This window comes from Rhinatrema bivittatum, chromosome 1, assembly GCF_901001135.1.
Source record: "Rhinatrema bivittatum chromosome 1, aRhiBiv1.1, whole genome shotgun sequence".
Classification (NCBI taxonomy): Eukaryota; Metazoa; Chordata; class Amphibia; order Gymnophiona; family Rhinatrematidae; genus Rhinatrema; species Rhinatrema bivittatum.
The window spans coordinates 639,439,013-639,458,001 of NC_042615.1; the positions used below are offsets into that span (position 1 = coordinate 639,439,013).

The window sequence follows — 18,989 nt, forward strand, 5'->3', positions numbered from 1 at the left end:
TCCTATTTCTACAGCCTGTGAGAACTATACTATTTCCTTATTTCTTAATCACCCATACATATTTCTTGTTACTATTCCTCATTTATTTTTCATTATAGCTTTTGCCTGTCCTCATTATAGCAATGATTTATTCACTATTATCCTATTACATTATTACATCACTCCCATTTTATTACTAATATGATTCCTTATAAGTGTCATGATTATTATTATTGTTGAATTGTTCCTACCTCATGTTGATGTTGTCATCATTGGTGGTAATACATGTCATACAGCTGAGGCCTGCACAGTAGCCTGGTAGTTGGGCTTAAGCAAGATACACCCCATTGCTGGCTCAACCCGCTTAAGAAGGAGGAAATGGGGGGAGATATCTCATGTTTTACCATTGAAAGCAACCGATATGAATCATAATAGCCAAAGAAGGATGGAGACAGATGCTGACAGGCCCCAAATACTGTCACAGTAAGAGAAAGAACTTTTGCCCAGATACACTGAAGGATACTTTATCAAGATGTGCCTGTTTGTAAGTGTCTGTGTAAATAAAAAAAGAAGACAGAAGGACAATACAACCTAAGCCCCTAAGCAGGAGACATGGATCAGCCAATAGAGATCATAGGGGGCAGTCTGAGAAAGAAAAATACTTTGGCACACAGCTTGAAGAAATAAGGTGGGGGAAAAAGACTTGCAACATGGCATGACCCCCCACTGAAGAAGAAAGGGGGAAAAGACCTGCAATGCAGCAAAGACCCTCCATCCACCACGTGATTATACATGAGCTTATGCATATTTATCAGTGGGAAGTATAAACAGGGGGGTAAAATAAGAATCTGGTAGCGAAGGACCCCCAGAGGAAGCAAACCCTGAGGGGAGCGAATCCTGAGAACGACCCTAAAACCAGAGAAGGGACCCCTGAAAGAAATTGAAAGGGGAGCCCTGAAGCAGACCAGCACTACCTGGTATCGAGAAGAGAGAAGACTAGGTGTAGCTAAAAGACCGGAGTGTGGAGACACCCTGCTCAGGTGCAGAGAGTGACATGCAGTCAGAGATGGTGAGGGGAGAGAGCAAGCCCCAGACAACCCAGCAATTACCAGAGCCAGAAGCTAGTCTCTTTCCCAGAACGCAGCCGGTAGCTCTTCCAGAACCCGTCTCAGAGTCAAGTCTCTTTGCCTGTCCCTACGCTCCAGCCAGAGCCTGCTTCAGAGGTAAACAGGGGAGATTGCCTGAAGCTGTGCCAAGGTAAGTTAGCTAGCCATAAGTGTTAATATATTAAGCAGGCTAAGATTTATGGCATGTTTCTTACCACCCATGGTACAGAACTTTCTTTAGGGAAAACTGGTGCTTAGTGGCCAGGATGTTAGAGCCAGGAATTATTGCTCTTTTCTAAATGCTATATCCTGCCAAACCTGATAAAAGTCTGTTTCTGAGAAGAATACACATAGGGGTAATTTTCAAAGGGTTACGCGCGTAACCCCTGAAAACCTACCCCTGTGCACGCCGAGCCTATTTTGCATAGGCTCGGCAACACGCGCAAGCCCTGGGACTCGCGTATTTCCCGGGCTTTCAAAAATGTTCAGGCCGTGGGCGAGGCAGCGGTCCGGGGGCGGTACCGAATCCTCTGGCACAGCAGCCTGTGCCGGGGGATGGCGAGCCGGTGCGTGCAAGTTACGCCTGCTTTGGGCAGGCATAACTTCGGAAACAAAAGGTGGGGGGGATTTAGTTAGGGCTGGGGGGGTGGGCTAGATAGGGGAAGGTGTGTGGGGGGGGGAAAATCGCAAAAACGTTCCCTCCAAGGCCGCGCCGATTTCGGAACGACCTTGGAGGGAATGAGGAAAGCTATCAGGGCTCCCCTTGGGCTTGGCGCGTGCAAGGTGCACAAGTGTGCACCCCATTGCACGCGCCAACCCCGGATTTTATAACATGCATGCGGCTGCATGCACATGTTATAAAATCGGGCGTAGCTTTGTTTGCGCCGGGTTGCACGAACAAATCTACGCCCGCACATCTTTAAGATCTGGCCCATTGTCTTTTCCTGACTTAGGATCATGAAGTAAGGTGGGAGAGCAATTGGAAGTGTCCTGTAGCAGACAGGTCCCTGGCACCCCTAAACTAGCTTACACTCTAGTCCGTCTTTGATATTTATTTCTTGCTGTCACCTTGACTTTCAGCTGCACTTTGATGTCCCGCTACCTGTCTCACCTGCTCCCCACTTCATAGAACTCCACCGTGCATAGTGATACCCTAGATTATGTTACGCCATATCTGGCCCTTCAAGATCATGGCTGCCCAGTTGCCGAAGACCCTTGCATAATGGTGCAGGTCCCCTGCAATGACCATCTAGTTCTCCTGGATGCTGAATTTGATAGCCCTAAAACGAGGGCGTCTTGTTGCCTGGCTGCCAGAAGGGGGTGCCACTTCCACTTCTGGAAAGGTGTCCTCACTCTCCCCCCTCCTGGTCGTGCCAACTTCCTTCCCCTCGGCCCATCCCTAGCCTGCCATCCTCCTCCCTTCATCCTCACCTGCCTATCCCCTTCCCACCTGCCTCCCTCTACTCCTGTCCGTCTCTACTCATCTTTCCTTAGCAATGCTGCCCTCATCCTCCCACCTCATCTCCTTCCCCTCCTCATGCCTCTTATGCTCCATCCTCTCCACAACCTCCACTCATCTCCTCACTCCTTCTCCACACACTTCCCCCTCCTCCACTCACCTCTTCCATACCTCTACTCAACTCCTCCACAAAAAAAGACAAACTGGCAAAATAACAAAAACTTTCACCCACACAGACAAAAGACAAATGTCAAGGTAAACAGAAGGAAAAACACTTAAGAACAGGACAACACATTCAGAAATCACAACTAACTCCTAATCTACTGATCACTACTCACCTCCTCTTCTCTAACTCATGCCTTGACACACCCTCAAAGAGGCAGCTGCAGGAAACCTATATCTATAAACGAAAAAAATAACACACCATGCACTAATTTACGTGAGGCGCATAAAATGACATGGCATGTGCTGATGCAAAGCGCCCCATGGTGACAACATCATGCGCATTGACACGTGTGCGGTATTTAGCTATGCGATGCTGCAGCCTGTGAATTACCCTAACCACACACCCCCCCCTTTTTTTTTTTATCATGGGCCCTATTTTCACTATATTTATAGCGATTTGATAAATCTAGGTCTAAGCAATTAACATACTTTAAACACCTTCATGTTCAATTGCTTGATCCCATTGATAACAAATGCTTGATGCTTGTAGGGAATTGGATATCCTGATAGATTCTGCTTAGCCTTAAAAGCTTTTATATTTTCAATTCAAACTCTTTCAGTAAGGAAATAAATCTGCCAAGTTACTGGCTAACTTATTAAAAAATGTTAAATCTAAAAAGTCTTTCTTATAATAAGATATACCATGATATCTCTATGATTTTACAAGCATCTGAATCCTTTTATTGACTGCTATATACTAGCAAGAAATCCTCTGTGGAGGAGTGTCAAAAATTTTTCTATTGAAAAACTCTGCTAGAAATCACCTCTTCTGTAATAATTTCACCAAATTCAATAATGCCTTTGATTGTTAATTTATAAGCTCTCGTATGAATTGACCATGTATTTTTAATATATTGTATAATGGTGTGCTCAGCTGCTTCAAACAAAAATCATTTTTAAGAAGGGGAAAGTTTCATACTTTATCTCTTTTCACTCCAACCAATTGGGTGATCTAGTTGTTTGTAGTTGATTGTAGTTGATCTGGGTTAATAGATAAAGAGAGAAAGTTTTTGGTCATCGAATATCCACTCATTCCAGTAATATACTCAGTCCTAAAATTCATAAGGACATCCTGAATCCACCTATTCGCCCCATAGTATCACTTAATGAATCTATATTGGAGGCACCAGCAATATTGATAGATAAAATTTACAACCTTATGTCCTAAACACGAAATCATACATTAAAGATACGATTCACTTTTTACAACAACTACAGGAGTTAACCATTGAACAAGACATTCATTATTGGTTAGTCACCATGGATATATCTGCATTGTATACCAACATACCCCAGGATCAGGCATTGGATGTCATACGGCAACGCTTATCAGAGTTGGGCACCAGCGGCTATCCACCAGTTTCATTCTACAACTATGTGAGACAGTTCTGTTCAACAATTATTTTATGTTTGAATCAGAGATATATCAACAAACCCATGGAATTCCCATGGGATCTCCATAAGCTCAGACCACAGCGAACCTTTATATGGCACAATTTGAAGACGACTTCATTTACACGTCTGAATATTGACAGGACATAATCTGGTGTCGCTATATAGATCCAAACCAAAAGAACAAAAAAAGTCTTATCCATCAAAACTAAACATAACAAAAAGACCCAAAATATATTGTTTTTTCTCGATGCTGTGTCAACTATACAATTTCTTTAAATTGAAAGATGCTGCATCAGCAAGCCAGACAACGGCAGTATTGTAACTTGCTGTCCGGACTACTCGTCACTTGCAGCATATTATATCGATTTTTGTATATTATTTATAAAGTGTTTTTTTTAAAGTCCCATTGTAAAATGATGATTATAAGAGTCCCAAAACCTTAGGAACACACATCTGTGCCTTGAACCGTAGTTGAGAAGCCCCGACAACGGCCGGTGTTTCGCGATGGCTGAATGTGGGACCACATATCGCGAAACATTTTCTGGAGACGTTCGCGTCCAGGAAGAAGCATCTGTCCTAAGATTGAAGCTTTAAATTACTCCTGAAGAAACGATTCAGCCATCGCAAAACACCGGCCGTTGTCGGGGCTTCTCAACTATGGTTCAAGGCACAGATGTGTGTTCCTAAGGTTTTGGGACTCTTATAATCATCATTTTACAATGGGACTTTAAAAAAAATACTTTATAAATAATATACAAAAATCGATATAATACGCTGCAAGTGACGAGTAGTCCGGACGGCAAGTTACAATACTGCTGTTGTCTGGCTTGCTGATGCAGCATCTTTCAATTTAAAGAAATTGTATAGTTGACACAGCATCGAGAAACAACGATATATTTTGGGTCTTTTTGGGGTTTTTTTATATGGAAAAATATAGCAGATCATCTTACATCATTTTGTAGTTGGATTAACACAAAGAATGTACATCTTCAATTCACAGCACATCAGTCAGACCAACAGGTGTCATTTCTTGATGTGTCATTATGGTTGCATCATGGAGAATTAATTACATCAATATACCGGAAGCCAACCGATAGGAACAATCTTCTAAAATCCCATAGTCATCACTCACACTCTTTTAAATGTGGTTTACCTACTAGTCAATTTTTCCATGCTAAATGCATTTGCTCCAATATATGTGATTTTGAAACCCAGGCATTGATTCTATGTGACAGATTTCTTGAGTGGGGTTACTCCAGGAGGGTGATCAAACAGGCCTACAAACGGGCAAAGTACTCAGACAGGCATTACTCCAATACAAGCCTAAAAATCAAGATCCCCAGTTAGTATGTGTACTAAAACAAACTGTGGCCACTTCAGCAATAGCATCATCAATCCGCCACCATTGGCACATTTTGGCCTTGCATGATACCTTCAAGGAACTTCCATTGATAGTGACCACAAGAGGTGTGAATATTAGAGACAAATTAATTCATGCACAGTCTCGTTCAAATGTTCAGTCAGCAGATCGAGGTCACTACAAATGTGGTCAGTGCACCCATTGCCACAACAGCATTGATGGGATAATTTGGATCGATCCAAAAACTGGATACAAAGTGGTGCGAAGAAACAGGACCACATGCTACTCAGATCATGTTGTATATGCCATAATCTGCACTTGCCCTAAGGTTATATAGGTAGAACCACCCGCAAAATTAGAATAAGGCTCAATGAACACAAATCTAAATTACATATGGCAACATTATCTGCGCTGATAGTTTCACATTGCATACAAAATAAACATGAGTTTTCACAACTAAAATGGTCTATTTTAGACCACATGCAGCCATCATCAAGAAGAGGTGATCAGATAGCTATATTGAACTGGAGAGAAGCTTTCTGGATTTTCACCTCACAGACTCAAGCACCAGGCAGTCGTAACAAGGAACTTGACTGGGGTTCGCTAGTTTAAACAAACGTTATGATGTAGTGATAACGCTATCTCTGATTGGTTGTTCCTTTGAGACATTGAGCAATATTTAAAACCAGCTTCAGCGATCAGGGCTTTAAAAGCACTGGTGGCAACAGCTCACTGGTCTGCCGGAGAAGTTTATTTGAAGAAGACAAATATGCCGATAAGACAGTCCGTTGTTTAAAAGGAATCTCACTTGAATATCGATGCGCCGAGGAGTACAGACAACTTAAAAGAAAGTACAGCCCCTGAGGAAAGATCCTTTCAGGATCTGAAACGCAGACACGTTGGGTCACAGCCAGCAAACAGATGTCAGGTTTATGAGGGTTACAGCCACTCAATAGAACAAATTGGTCGCATGTTAAACACAAAAGCTCTGACAGCAAAAGCTAGTGCAAAACTGCTGTAAGACTGACATGGCATTAATTCAGTTTAAACAGTAAAAGCGAGTGCATAATTGAATAGCAGAAGTGAGCTCATAACAGTCTTAAAACTGATACGGCATTAAGATTGATACGGCATTAATATAGCCATAAAACTGACATGGCATTAAGACTGACACGGCATTATCAGCACAAACTTTTTAAATTCACATGCAATATCTATACACAAAATAAAAAAAATGGTTGGAGGAGGATCGTTGATGATTACAAACAACTATATCACCCAATTAGTTGGAGTGAAAAGAGATAAAGTATGAAACTTTCCCCTTCTTCCTAAAAAAAAAATTTTTGTTTGAAGCAGCTGAGCACACCATTATACAACATATTAAAAATACATGGTCAACTCATATGAGAGCTTATAAATTAACAATCAAAGGCATTATTGAATTTGGTGAAATTATTACAGAAAAGGTGATTTCTAGCAGAGTTTTTCAATACATTGACTTTTTGAATCCCTCTCTGTATATATATCTATCAGCGCATATAATTTTCTTGGTATCTCACAGAAATTTTTCTATGACATTGTCCTTCCTCAGCTAATTCAGGGCCATATTCATTAAGGCTTTTCTCTCATTTTGTATCTATGGGAAAAAAAACTTTATTGAATCAGATACTCAAGTTGATAAAGTGGCATTAAAAACCCCTAATTCAAAAACAAGAAATCTAAATAATTGGGGCAAAATTGAAACTTAGGAAGTCTCCGGGTCCGGATAGTTTTTGGGTGGAGATGTATAAAATTTTAGGTGACAGAATCCTTACTCCACCTAAAGGAAATGTTCAATACTGCACAAGAAGCTGAGCATTTTGAAATGAGTCATAATTTGGCAACTGTGCTTGTTGCCAAAGCTGGGCAAGGATGTTCTATACCTGGAATCTTATAGGCCCATCTCATTATTTAATGAAGACATAAAAATCTTAACAGCTGTTATCGCTCTTAGAGTAAATAGATGCATTTCCTCCCTGGTTTCCCAGGACCAATCTGGTTTTATTGTTGGCCATTCTTCCTCCAACTTATTAAAGACTTTGCTGGCTATAAATATGAGTAACAAATTCAAGACTGACCATCTTTAGGTGGTGGGTTTATGAAATAGGTGCAGTTGCTTTATGCTGATCCTACTGCACAAATATTGGTAAATGGCACACACTAATATTTTCCCTTTGCACAGAGGAATATGGCAAGGTTGCCCCTTGTCCCCATTGCTACATGTGCTAGCTCTGTAGCCCTTTGCTATTACACATCATGATATGCAGGTCTTCCAGGTCATCTCTATGAAGAGAAAACAAATCAAACTTATTCACTGACAACATGTTGCTCTTTATCGAAAATCCTTTGGACAGACTCTCAGAAATAATTATTTATATTTAAATGTTTGGTGCCTTTTCCAGCCTCACAATCAATTATAGTAAGTCTGAGACATTTCGTTTAGACCTGGGATTGCAATCCAGATGAAAAGGGTCTTTCCCTTCATAATGGACTCTAGGTAAAATGCGCTATTTGGGTATGTGGTTGACGCATACAGATGAGATTTGTATAAATATAACATCATTGATACCTTGCATAAATTAAGAGCTTTGTTAATATTTAATAGATGGTTATTTTTCCCTTTGAGGCCGATACGACGTTAAGCAGTGGTCAAGATGGTCGTTCTACATAAAATATTGTACTGTTTACAAATGATTCCCATACAGCTGAGAAATCCGGAAGTGAAATTGTTTAGATCTATGATATCTTCCTTTATCTGGGGCAACAAATAGGCTTGGTTAAAATTTGACTCTTTAATGGGAGATAAAAAGAATGGCAGATTAGTCATTCTTGATTTGAGAATCTGTAATACAGAGTGCCTCATGAGATATGTTAAAGACTGGGTGTCAATGAAATATAAATGTGACAAAGAGGGATTACAGGAAGAGTGGACCAGACCCTTCAAGCTTATCACTGATTTAACATCTCCCTAGAGAAGGCGATATAAAACATTTCTAAATTTTGGGTGACAGCTTTTTGGAAAGTGTGGAAATGGTGGAGGGAAGAAATAAAGAAAGTGCATAATGTGTACCCCCCCCCCCCCCCTTTTTATTTTACAGGTGATAGAGATCTCCCTATTGGGCTGGATAATTCAGTGTTTCATATGTGGGAACAGAAGGGTCTATATATTGCTTGATCTGGAGTTACTTTGTATGTATTCATTCCAACAATTGGAACAATGGGAAATTCCTTCTAATCACATTTTTACCTATTTGCAGCTTCCTCATAATTGTTCAAAGTTATGCAATGGAGATCTTAGTTTGATCACATTCTCAGAGGCAACAACTTAAGATATCTTCTCTGTCCAGATTAGCAATGCAGTGGAGTGCAGACTTGGGGGTCAGCATTAGATGAAGCAGATATCAGTGCTGCCTTTGTAGCAATATACCTCTATTTACTACCTACTAATCCTAGAGAAATTCATCTGTGGGATTCAAATATTTGTTTAAAGTGTAATCATCGTGTTGGCAATTTATGTCTCATGTTCACTGAATGCCATAAATTACAAGTGTTCTGGAATCAGGTGACAACCTTTATGGAACTAGTGTTGGGGACAACTGTGAACTGGAATGGCAAATTGTTATATCTACACCTGTTTGACAGACATAGTATTTTGCCTAGGCATGGATGCAGGTTTATTATCAATAATGTTGGAAAAAAAGATTATTCTCTTTCACTGACATAATGACGAACTGACCACGTTTGGCACTTAGAAGGTGATAATGTCAATCCATGCTGCTGTAGTATCCATACAACATAAAGCAATAAATGGCTGTAAGATTCTTTCCAAACAAAGAGGATATTTTCAATTATGGGAAAAAGTATTGAAGATGGTTTGACTTAAATTTTTCTCTTTTTCCTTTTCTTGTATCTACTACATGAAATTTCACAATAGGAGTGTCTTTATGAGGTTGCTAACAATGGCAGCTACGTGGCGTGTGAGTATGACTGGTATGAAGTATGTGTGTTGTAAGTGTGGAGAATTAAAGTTAAGTGGTCTGCAGCAATGGTGAAAGCCTTGCATAAACTTTGTTATGCACTTTTAATCATCTTCTTTTTGTTTGTTAAAAAATGACAAAATAATTGTATTATTGCTGCTGTGTCCTTAATAAATATATTGTTTAAAAAAATAAAAAAAAAATCCCATTTCTGGCAAAGAGTGACCAGTATTTGTGACTTGTACACAATATAACTTACTACTTTTTTCTGGCATTGTATGCAGCAACAGCAAAAAATAACCTGCAATTAGACCAGTCATCTAATGTACTACCTTCCAGTAGCGATAAGCACTTAACAGAGGCAGGGGATGCCATTATGCTCACCATCAGAAGTGTCATTTAAATGATTTAATATTTTACATGCCAAGGGGGTGCTGCTGCATGATCTATGTATACAAAAACAGCAAAAGAAACAGCTTTGCAGTCACTGGGTATATACCATTATTTGGCCAGAGCAGTACAAATTGTACCATACATCATCTAGTATACAAGCATAGTTAACACCAGTGTGGGAATAGATATTGTTAAACTTGCTTCATGGTCTAAAACTCTAGGGGTGGTCAACTCTGGTCCTCAGGAGCCACAAACCAGCCAGGTTTTCAGGATATCCACAATGAATATGAATGAGATGGATTTGTATATGATGGAGGCAACGCATGCAAATCTATGTCATGCATATTCATTGTGGATATCCTGAATACCTGCCTTGTTTGTGGCACTTGAGGACCAGAGTTGGCCACCCCTGCTCTAAACCATCCTTCTTTCCTTGGATTATATGAAAACACAAAGTAGTAAGACTAGGTATAGAATGTAGCTATTAAAGCTGTAGTCACATATAGTAATTGGATCAATGTTTCCTCCTCATGACAGTAAAATAGAACATGGTCCCTCAGGTTGTTATTGCTAGCAATGTTACTACCCATCCTCATCCAACCTCTCTAGTATGATGAATTTAACTTTTTATTTTCTGTTTACAGGGCCAGTCCTTCCATTAGGTAAATTGTAGAAATTACTTACCTGATAATTTCATTTTCCTTAGTGTAGACAGATGGACTCAGGACCAATGGGTATAGTGTGCTCCTGATAGCAGCAGAATCTCGAGAAGGTGTGGATGGAGGACCATGTTGCTGCCCGACAGATCTCTGCGGGTGACAGCATCTTGGTTTCTGCCCAGGACACTGCCTGGGCCCTTGTGGAATGGGCCTTGACTTGTAGAGGTGGAGGCTTCCCTGCCTCTACATAGGCCACCTTACTTCTTTGATCCAGCAGGCAATGGTTGCCCGCAAGGCCACTTCCCCTTGCTTCTTCCCGTTGTGAAAAACGAACAGATGGTCCGTCTTTTGTACAGGTTCCGATCTTTCGAGGTATCGGACTAGGAGTCTGCCGATATTCAGATGGCGAAGAAGGTGTGAGTCTTCAGAGTCCTTATGCTTGTCTGGAGATGACAGCGAGATGGTTTGGTTTAGATGGAAGTGAGAAACCACCTTTGGCAGGAAGGAGGGTACAGTGCACAGCTGTATGGATCCCGGCGTGAATCTGAGGAACGGCTCCCGGCATGATAGTTCTTGAAGTTCGGAGATTCGACGGGCTGAGCAGATTGTCACGAGGAACACCATCTTCAAGGTCAGGAGCTGTAGGGACAGGCCGCGAGTTGGTCTGAACGAAGCTCCGGCTAGGAAGTCTAATACTAGATTGAGATTCCATAGGGGTATCGGCCACATTAGAGGTGGCCAAATGTGCTTGACCCCTTTTAAGAAGCGGGAGATGTCTGGGTGGGCCGCTAAGCTGGTGCCGTCCATCCTGGATCTGAAGCTGGCCAGGGCAGCCAGTTGCACCTTGATGGAGTTGAGGGACAACCCTTTGTTCACGCCGTCCTGCAACTTTATTGGTGCAATTTTCTTCCTCTTTAGAAAGAGATTTGGTATTAAAAACTCATTTTAAACATCAAAAGAATGATTTTTATGGATATCCCGAACAAATCTTTCCAGATGTTGTTCGTACAACTCAGTTGCGTAGGAAGAAATTTATTGAGATGCGAGTTGAAGCTTTGCAAAAAGGATTACAATTCAATCTAAAATATCCATGTAAATGTCTGGTTAAACATGGGGACAATAGCTATGTCTTCAATTCTCCAGAAAAACTTAGGTTGTTTCTGGATGCACGCTCCTGATATCTAAGGAACTGACAGGGGGGGAAATGTAAATATAATGTGGGAAGACAACATAGTTTCTATGTGGAATTTTCTTAAATTAGCTCCAATATAACACTAGCTGTATTTGTTCTCTAGTTTTTCTTCATATTTCCTTATGTGGACCGTCCACAGAGAGATTCACCAGGTCCGCGAACCATGGTCTTTGAGGCCACTCTGGAGCCACGAGAATGACCGGACCGCAATGGAGCTCTATCCTCTGAAGGACTTTTCCCACTAACGGCCACGGAGGAAACACGTAGAGAAGAACGTCGGAGGGTCAGGGAAGAACTAGCGTGTCCACCCCTTCTGAACAATGCTCCCTCCACGGGCTGAAGAACCGTGGAGCCTTTGCGTTGGCTAGCGTTGCCATGAGGTCTAGGTGAGGGGGACCCCACCTGCGCACAATTAGATCCATCGCGACGTCCGACAACTCCCACTCGCTGGGATCGAGATGCTGATGACTGAGAAAGTCGGCTTGAACATTCTCCCTCCCCGCTATGTGGGAAGCCGCCAGACGATCCAAGTGTCTCTCTGCCCAAAGAAAAAGCTTGCTGGTCTCTTTTGCCATCAGACAGCTCCGAGATCCGCCCTGTCAGTTTATGTAAGCTACAGTGGAGGAAATGTCTGATAGTACTCAGACAGCTTTGTGATGAATCAGAGGAAGAAAAAACCTGAGGGCCAGACGAACCGCTCGGGCTTCTAAGCGATTGATGTGCCATCGAGATTGGGAAGGGGACCAGAACCCTTGAGTGGTTTGAGACTGACAGACAGCCCCCCAGCCGGAGATGCTGGCGTCCGTCGTTACTATGACCCAAGAGGGAGTCAAAAGAGGCATTCCCTTGAAAAGGTGAGCCGGGGAAAACCACCATTGTATGCTGGCGATGGTAGATGCGGACAGAGGGAGAATCTCCTGATAGTCCTCGGATATTGGCTTCCAACGGGACAACAAAGCTGTTTGTAAAGGATGCATATGAGCAAACGGCCAAGGAACGAGATCGATCGTGGAAGCCATGGTTCCTAGAACCTGGAGGTAATCCCACGCTGTGGGAAGCGGGAGAATGATGAAAGTGTTCAACTGATTGATCAAGTTGAGTGTTCGTGAGTCCGAAAGAAAAACTTTCCCGACTCGAGTGTTGAAAAGGGCGCCCAGGAATTCTAGTCGTTGAGAGGGTCAAAGAGAGCTTTTGGAGAAATTGACTATCCAGCTGAGAGACGTGAGAAGGGCTAAAACCCTGTCTACTGCAAGGGAGCAGAGAGCGGCGGACTTGGCCCTTATCAACCGGTTGTCCAGGTAAGGATGGACCAGAATTCCTTCCCGGCGAAGAGCTGCTGCAACGACCACCATGATCTTTGTAAAGACGCGGGGAGCAGTGGCGAGACCGAACGGGAGAGCCCGAAACTGGAAGTGCTGACCTAGAATCTGAAAACGAATGAATTTCTGATGTTCTTGACAAATGGGAATGTGGAAATAAGCCTCCTTCAGATCCAGAGAAGTGATGAATTCCCTGGGACGAACCGCTGCTATCACCGCCCGCAGGGTTTCCATCTTGAAAGGGGAACCTTGAGGGCCTGATTTACCCTTTTGAGATCCAGAATGGGACAGAACGAATCATCCTTTTTTGGGAACGAAGTAAATTGAATATTGGCCGGCGCCCCTTTCGTGAACTGGAACCGGAACAATTGCCCCCAATTCCTGAAGATTGAACAAGGTGTGGCAAACCGCAGGCCGCTTGAAGCGGCCGCAAGGGGAAACGATGTAGAGATCCGACAGGTGTCTGGCAAAATCTAATGCGTAGCCGTGCTCGATCACGTCGAGGACCCAGAGGTCGGAAGTGATTTTGGCCCACTCCTCGAGAAACATGGAAAGACGCCCACCTAAGTTTCGTTCGGAGGAATGGACTGGCCGAATTTCATTGAGGGGTAGACTTAGAAGAAGTGGACTGCTGATGGCCGTCTCGGAAACCATGGCGTCCACGAAAGGAATGGGACCAAAACTGGGACCTGGAAACTGCAGCCCTGGGAAAAGAACCACGGGCTCTGCTGACATAGCGGCGATTGCCCCTGAAGCGAGAACGAGACGGGACAAAAGACCTTGACTGTTTATGACTGTCCTCTGGCAGCTTATGGACCTTGTTTTCACCCAAGGATTTAATAAGCTGCTTCAGGTCCTCACCAAAAAGCAACTTATCCTTAAAAGGAAGATTGCCCAACCGAGCCTTAGAGGAAGCATCAGTAGACCAATTGCGCAACCAGAGAAGACGTCTGGCAGATACCGCTGAAACCATAGCTTTAGCTTGGACCCGAAGCAAATCATACAGAGCATCTGCCCCATAAGCAATAGCACCCTCCAAACGTTCAGCTTGCTCAGCCTGAGCAGACGGGAGGTCCTGGGTGCTGCATCCACCTAAGGTTTGCCCGCTGCATGAGACTGCTGCAAATAGTTGCTCGGACACCAAGAGCTAAAACTTCAAAAATGCGCTTTAAATAAAATTCAAGCTTACGGTCTTGAATATCCCGTAAAGCAGTCAAATCCACCACTGGGATGGTAGTGCGCTTTGTCACAGCTGTGACAGACAAATCCACCTTGGGAATTTTTAATATGTCCAAGCAGTCCTCAGGAAGAGGGTATAGCTTATCCATAGCTCTCCCAACACGAAGTCCAGACTCAGGAGACTCCCATTCCCTGAGACGGAGCAAGCGGTGCATGGGATGAAAAGGGAAAGAACGCGGTAAGGCCCTAAGTCCCGCCAGGACCGGGTCCGCGTTTGGAGTCATAGCTGCAGCCACAGAATCCTCTGGGGGAGGGTCAATTCCCAGTTCTTGAAGAACGAAGGGAATAAGAGGCGCCAATTCTTCCCGCCTAAATAAACGCAGAACTTGCGGATCATCACCCTCTAGGGGAGGGGGAGTAGAATCATCATCATCCCCAATATCGTGAGGGTCCACAGGAGGAGGGGGGGGTGGGTCCGAGGCGGGAGGGGGGGCCCCTGGGACCACGCGAACCCTAACGAGGCCCTGAGGGTCCAAAACCTCCTCAGAGGAAGGCCTAGGTGGAATTGGAGGGGGGTGGCAATAGGAGGGGGTCCATATCCCTTTGCAGACAGGCCAGATATGAATCATGCATCAAAAGTACAAAATCCGAAGAAAAACGGGCCCGGGCCGAACTTTTTATGGGGGGGGGGGGGGGGGTCAGAGCCAGCACCCCGAGAGTGAACCGGGCTCAAATCGGGCGCAAAAAGGGAAAAATTTGAGTCCCCTGCATCTGGAGAAGCAGGAAGAAAAAAAATCCAACATGGCCGCCGTAGCCGCGCGATCCTGAGACGAAAAAGGCTTGGCAGCACGACGGGGAATCCTTCCCCGAGGCTTAATTGCTGGCGATTCAAGAGAGGGACCCTCACCCCCCGAGAACAAACCCCTTCACGAGAGAGCCGGGAGACAGACTCTCCACAAGCACTGCAGCACAATGGCCGCGGCATGAGAGCAGGAGCTGCGATGTAATTAAGAGGAGTTAGGCGGGAGATTGAACCCCGCTCTCTCCTCAAATAATAAAACTGCTGCCTTAAATTTAGTAAATATTCTCTATTACTTTTTTTTTTTTTTTTTTTTTTTAAAGAACTGTATGAAAAACAAAGCTCTGTGGAAAAAGAACTAAAACTTTTTTTCTGTCACATCACAGAGACGGGAATGAAATTCATCCCTGAAAGGCACATCCGAGGAATAGACCACTCGGGGCACGGCAGCAGTGGGGAGAGGGACTGGCACCACCAGTATCACCCACACAGGTCACCGGGAAGGGAACCTAGGCTGATAATAATCAAGGGGCAAAGCCCCCCTAGGAACCCCAAGAGCGAGGGAGACAGAAGTGTCTGCCCTAAACACAGTCAGTGAGAAAAGTTCTCAAAACAAATTTTTTAAAATTTTTTTATTAATATGAAGTAGACAAAAAAGGTACTTGCGTGAGCTTGCCCCAAAGAAAAGAGGAGACAGAGAGGGCAAGCTAAACAGGGAACCGAGAGAGTGAGATGTTCCAGCTGCTGGAGACAGTTGACTACTGAGGGTTCCGAGGTAGGTTCTGTCCTTATATAGGCATGCCTCAGAATTCTGAACTGTCTCCACCTGCTGGAACGGGGGCTTAACCCATGGTCTGGACTGATCTGGGTACGTACAGGGAACACTGAATATCTGCATTTATCTGCCTAGGTTAGCCAAACAAGTGTCCCCCACCCCACCCTGCAGCTGGATATTCACATGGTGCCATTTAGCCAGCTAAATTCAAACTTAGGGTCAGATTCATTAAAGCTTTTCTACCATTTTGTGTGTATGGGAGGTACCTACCCAGCTAAATGGTGTTGAATCTCAGGCCTGTTGCTTTTATTTGTTTCTGGTATGTTTTTATATAAAATTTCCAAAACCTTGCTTGGCTTAACCACACTGTGATAAAGTGAAATGCGATAAGTCCATTTACTCATGATAAAAGTGGTCAAATTTATGGCAAGAAATTAAGATATACCATACTCTGTCAGACTAAGGGTTCATCAAGCCCAGTATCCTGTTTCCAATAATGGCCAATCCAATTCACAAGTACCTGGCCAGTACCCAACATTAAATAGATCCCAAGGTACTAATACTGGCAATGGCTATTCCTTATTAATTAAAGCAGTTTATAGACTTCTCCAGGAACTTATCCAAACCTTTTTTAAACCCAGCTACACCAACTGCCTTAATCACATCCTCTGGCAATGAATTCCAGAGTTTAATTGTGCGTTGAGTGAAAAATAATTTTAACTGATTTGTTTTAAATGTGCTTCTTGCTAACTTCATGGCGTGCCCCCTAGTCTATTATCTGAAAGAGTAAATAACCGATTCACATTTACCCATTCAAGTCTTTTCATGATTTTGTAGACCTCTATCATATCCCCTCTTAGCCATCTCGTCTCCAAACTGAATAGCCCTAACATCTTTAGCCTTTCCTCATAGGGGAGGGGTTCCATGCCATTTATTATTTTGGTTGCCCTTCTCTGTGTTTTCTCCAGTGCCACTATATGTTTTTTGAGATGAGACAACCAGAATTGCACATAGTATTCAAGGTGCATTTTCACCATGGAGCGATACAGAGGCATTATGGCATTTTCTGTTTTATTCACCATGCCCTTCATAATAATTCCTAACATTCTATTTGCTTTTTTGATTGCCACAGCACAATGAGCCAACGATTTCAATGTATTAACTAGGACGCTTAGATCTCTTTCCTGGGTGGTAGCTCCTAATATGGAATGTAACATCATGTAACTACAGCAATGGTTATTTTTCCCTATATGCAACAACTTGCACTTGTCCATATTAAATTTCATCTGCCATTTGAACGCCCAATCTTCCAATCTCACAAGATCCTTCTGCAATGTATCATGCCTTATTTTTGCACATATAAATTTAGTTAATACTGTTAAAAAGTTGCAGATTTAAGACATCATGCATTTTGCTAATAAGACATGATAATGGATAAAACAGATTAACCTTTAAGGAACAGACCTCTTGCACCTCCTCTATGGTAAATGGGAGTAGCAGCCTAAGAGTGAAATCATTTTGGACAGCTGAAAACACAGCTGTGCTTACTGCATTACATTATTGTTAAATGTACTCGTGTCAGATCTAAATGATTCTATACCTGCCCTATAATATGCAATTATCAGACCTGTATTAATGAACAATAATAATGTTTGTCTATGTATGTTGAGCTTCCAGTGTTTCATTTTAAAATCATAACCTAACAAATGTTTGAGAGCTGCGTGATCACTGTATGGAAATACAGACTAAAGAAAATAAAGTTTGTAAAATAACTAACCTTAATTGCCTATACTGATCCACTAAACTAATTAGCATATGCAATTTGAGAGACAGTTTTCCTTTTAGCTAAGATTGTGTTTTATTAAATAACCTGTATTTTCAGTATACAGGCACGGATCCTACTGAAGTGCATAAAGATAGTTTGAGTTCATGCACTTATGCAAACTGCTTATCTTGCTTATGTCTCCTGCTATATAACAAAGTATCTTGCAACTTTAATAAAAAAAATCACTTTTTCTCCTTTTTGGCTGGTGGAAAAATTTTAAAAAGGGAGCACAAAAATACTGTATATCTATCATTAAAAAGTTGAATTTGAGAAAAAAAAAAGGGCACACCCTTTCCAACCTGTAAAAACTCCAAAGTACACTCTGCAACTAATGCTCTGCGAACACTTTATTACACAAAGTACATTCAGTTTCTGAAAATAGTGTTCTAAACAGCATCACCATCTAAAAAAGAAGACATCCTAGAAACACCACCAAAAACACAAGCAAACTCTTTAGAGACTTTTCCTTTCTTTGCCTGGATGCAATATAATAATGCAGTGATTTAAAAAAATAGAAGAGGATTTAGCAGCTTTGTTTTCATGTGGCACGTGTGTCTGTACTGCAATATGCTTAGAATGCTGAACAGGAAAGGCACAACAGAACATAGAAATTGGCAACCCAAAATGCTACTGGAAAATACTGGATTAAAAGCAAAAGGATGGACTTGTCTACAAAACACATAGCTAATTTTTCAAGTCAACAATGTAATAATAGATGATTCTTTTCATGATTTAGGTGTTCACAGAAAGACAGAAATGGCACTGGTAAGTGACACCCTTTCCTGGTTTAAAGAAAAGAGAAAACCATGACAATGTATAGTCCACAGAGACCAGTACAGTTACAATTAAATACAGAACCTTAAACGTGCTACTAATAAATGAATCTGGCATTCATGGGTAAAATCGTTCAACGCAGAACTGGAAGTCAGTTTCAGGATGAGGATGACACTGGTGCTGGTGCTGGTGGTGGTGGTGGTGCTGAATATTCTTCTTCAGAATCTGTGCCATCATCTTCGTCTTTCTCTTGGTCACTCCCTTCTGTGCTCAGTCGGTCAAAGCCCTTCCGACTATAACCTTTGTGGCTTGCAAAAAAGTTCCCTAGGTTTAGGCCTCCACTGCCTTTACCTGTAAAAACATAACATGTTTGACAAAACAAGACATTACTTGGTACAATGGTTGTTACTATTACTGCTAACTTGCATAGAGCCTTTCACTGTGAATCGATCTTAATTTGCTGGCCAGCACCATATCTTCAGTCACCTCTGGGTCAACAAGTCTGGCTTTGAGTTTTGGTATCTGATCTTTTGC

The 18,989-nt window shown here is 42.5% G+C and overlaps 1 protein-coding gene across 2 annotated transcripts in view; it reads right to left on the bottom strand.

The window, feature by feature from the left end:
* Positions 1-18,010: 18,010 nt before the first annotated feature.
* The window catches only part of PAM (peptidylglycine alpha-amidating monooxygenase), a 780,628-nt gene continuing 779,649 nt past the window's right edge, over positions 18,011-18,989 (bottom strand). For both annotated transcript variants that reach the window (XM_029572646.1, XM_029572654.1), the window contains one exon: positions 18,011-18,806. In XM_029572646.1, the coding sequence (XP_029428506.1) occupies positions 18,613-18,806 (194 nt within the window). In that variant the 3' untranslated portion in view covers positions 18,011-18,612. The remainder of the gene's footprint in view (positions 18,807-18,989) is intronic.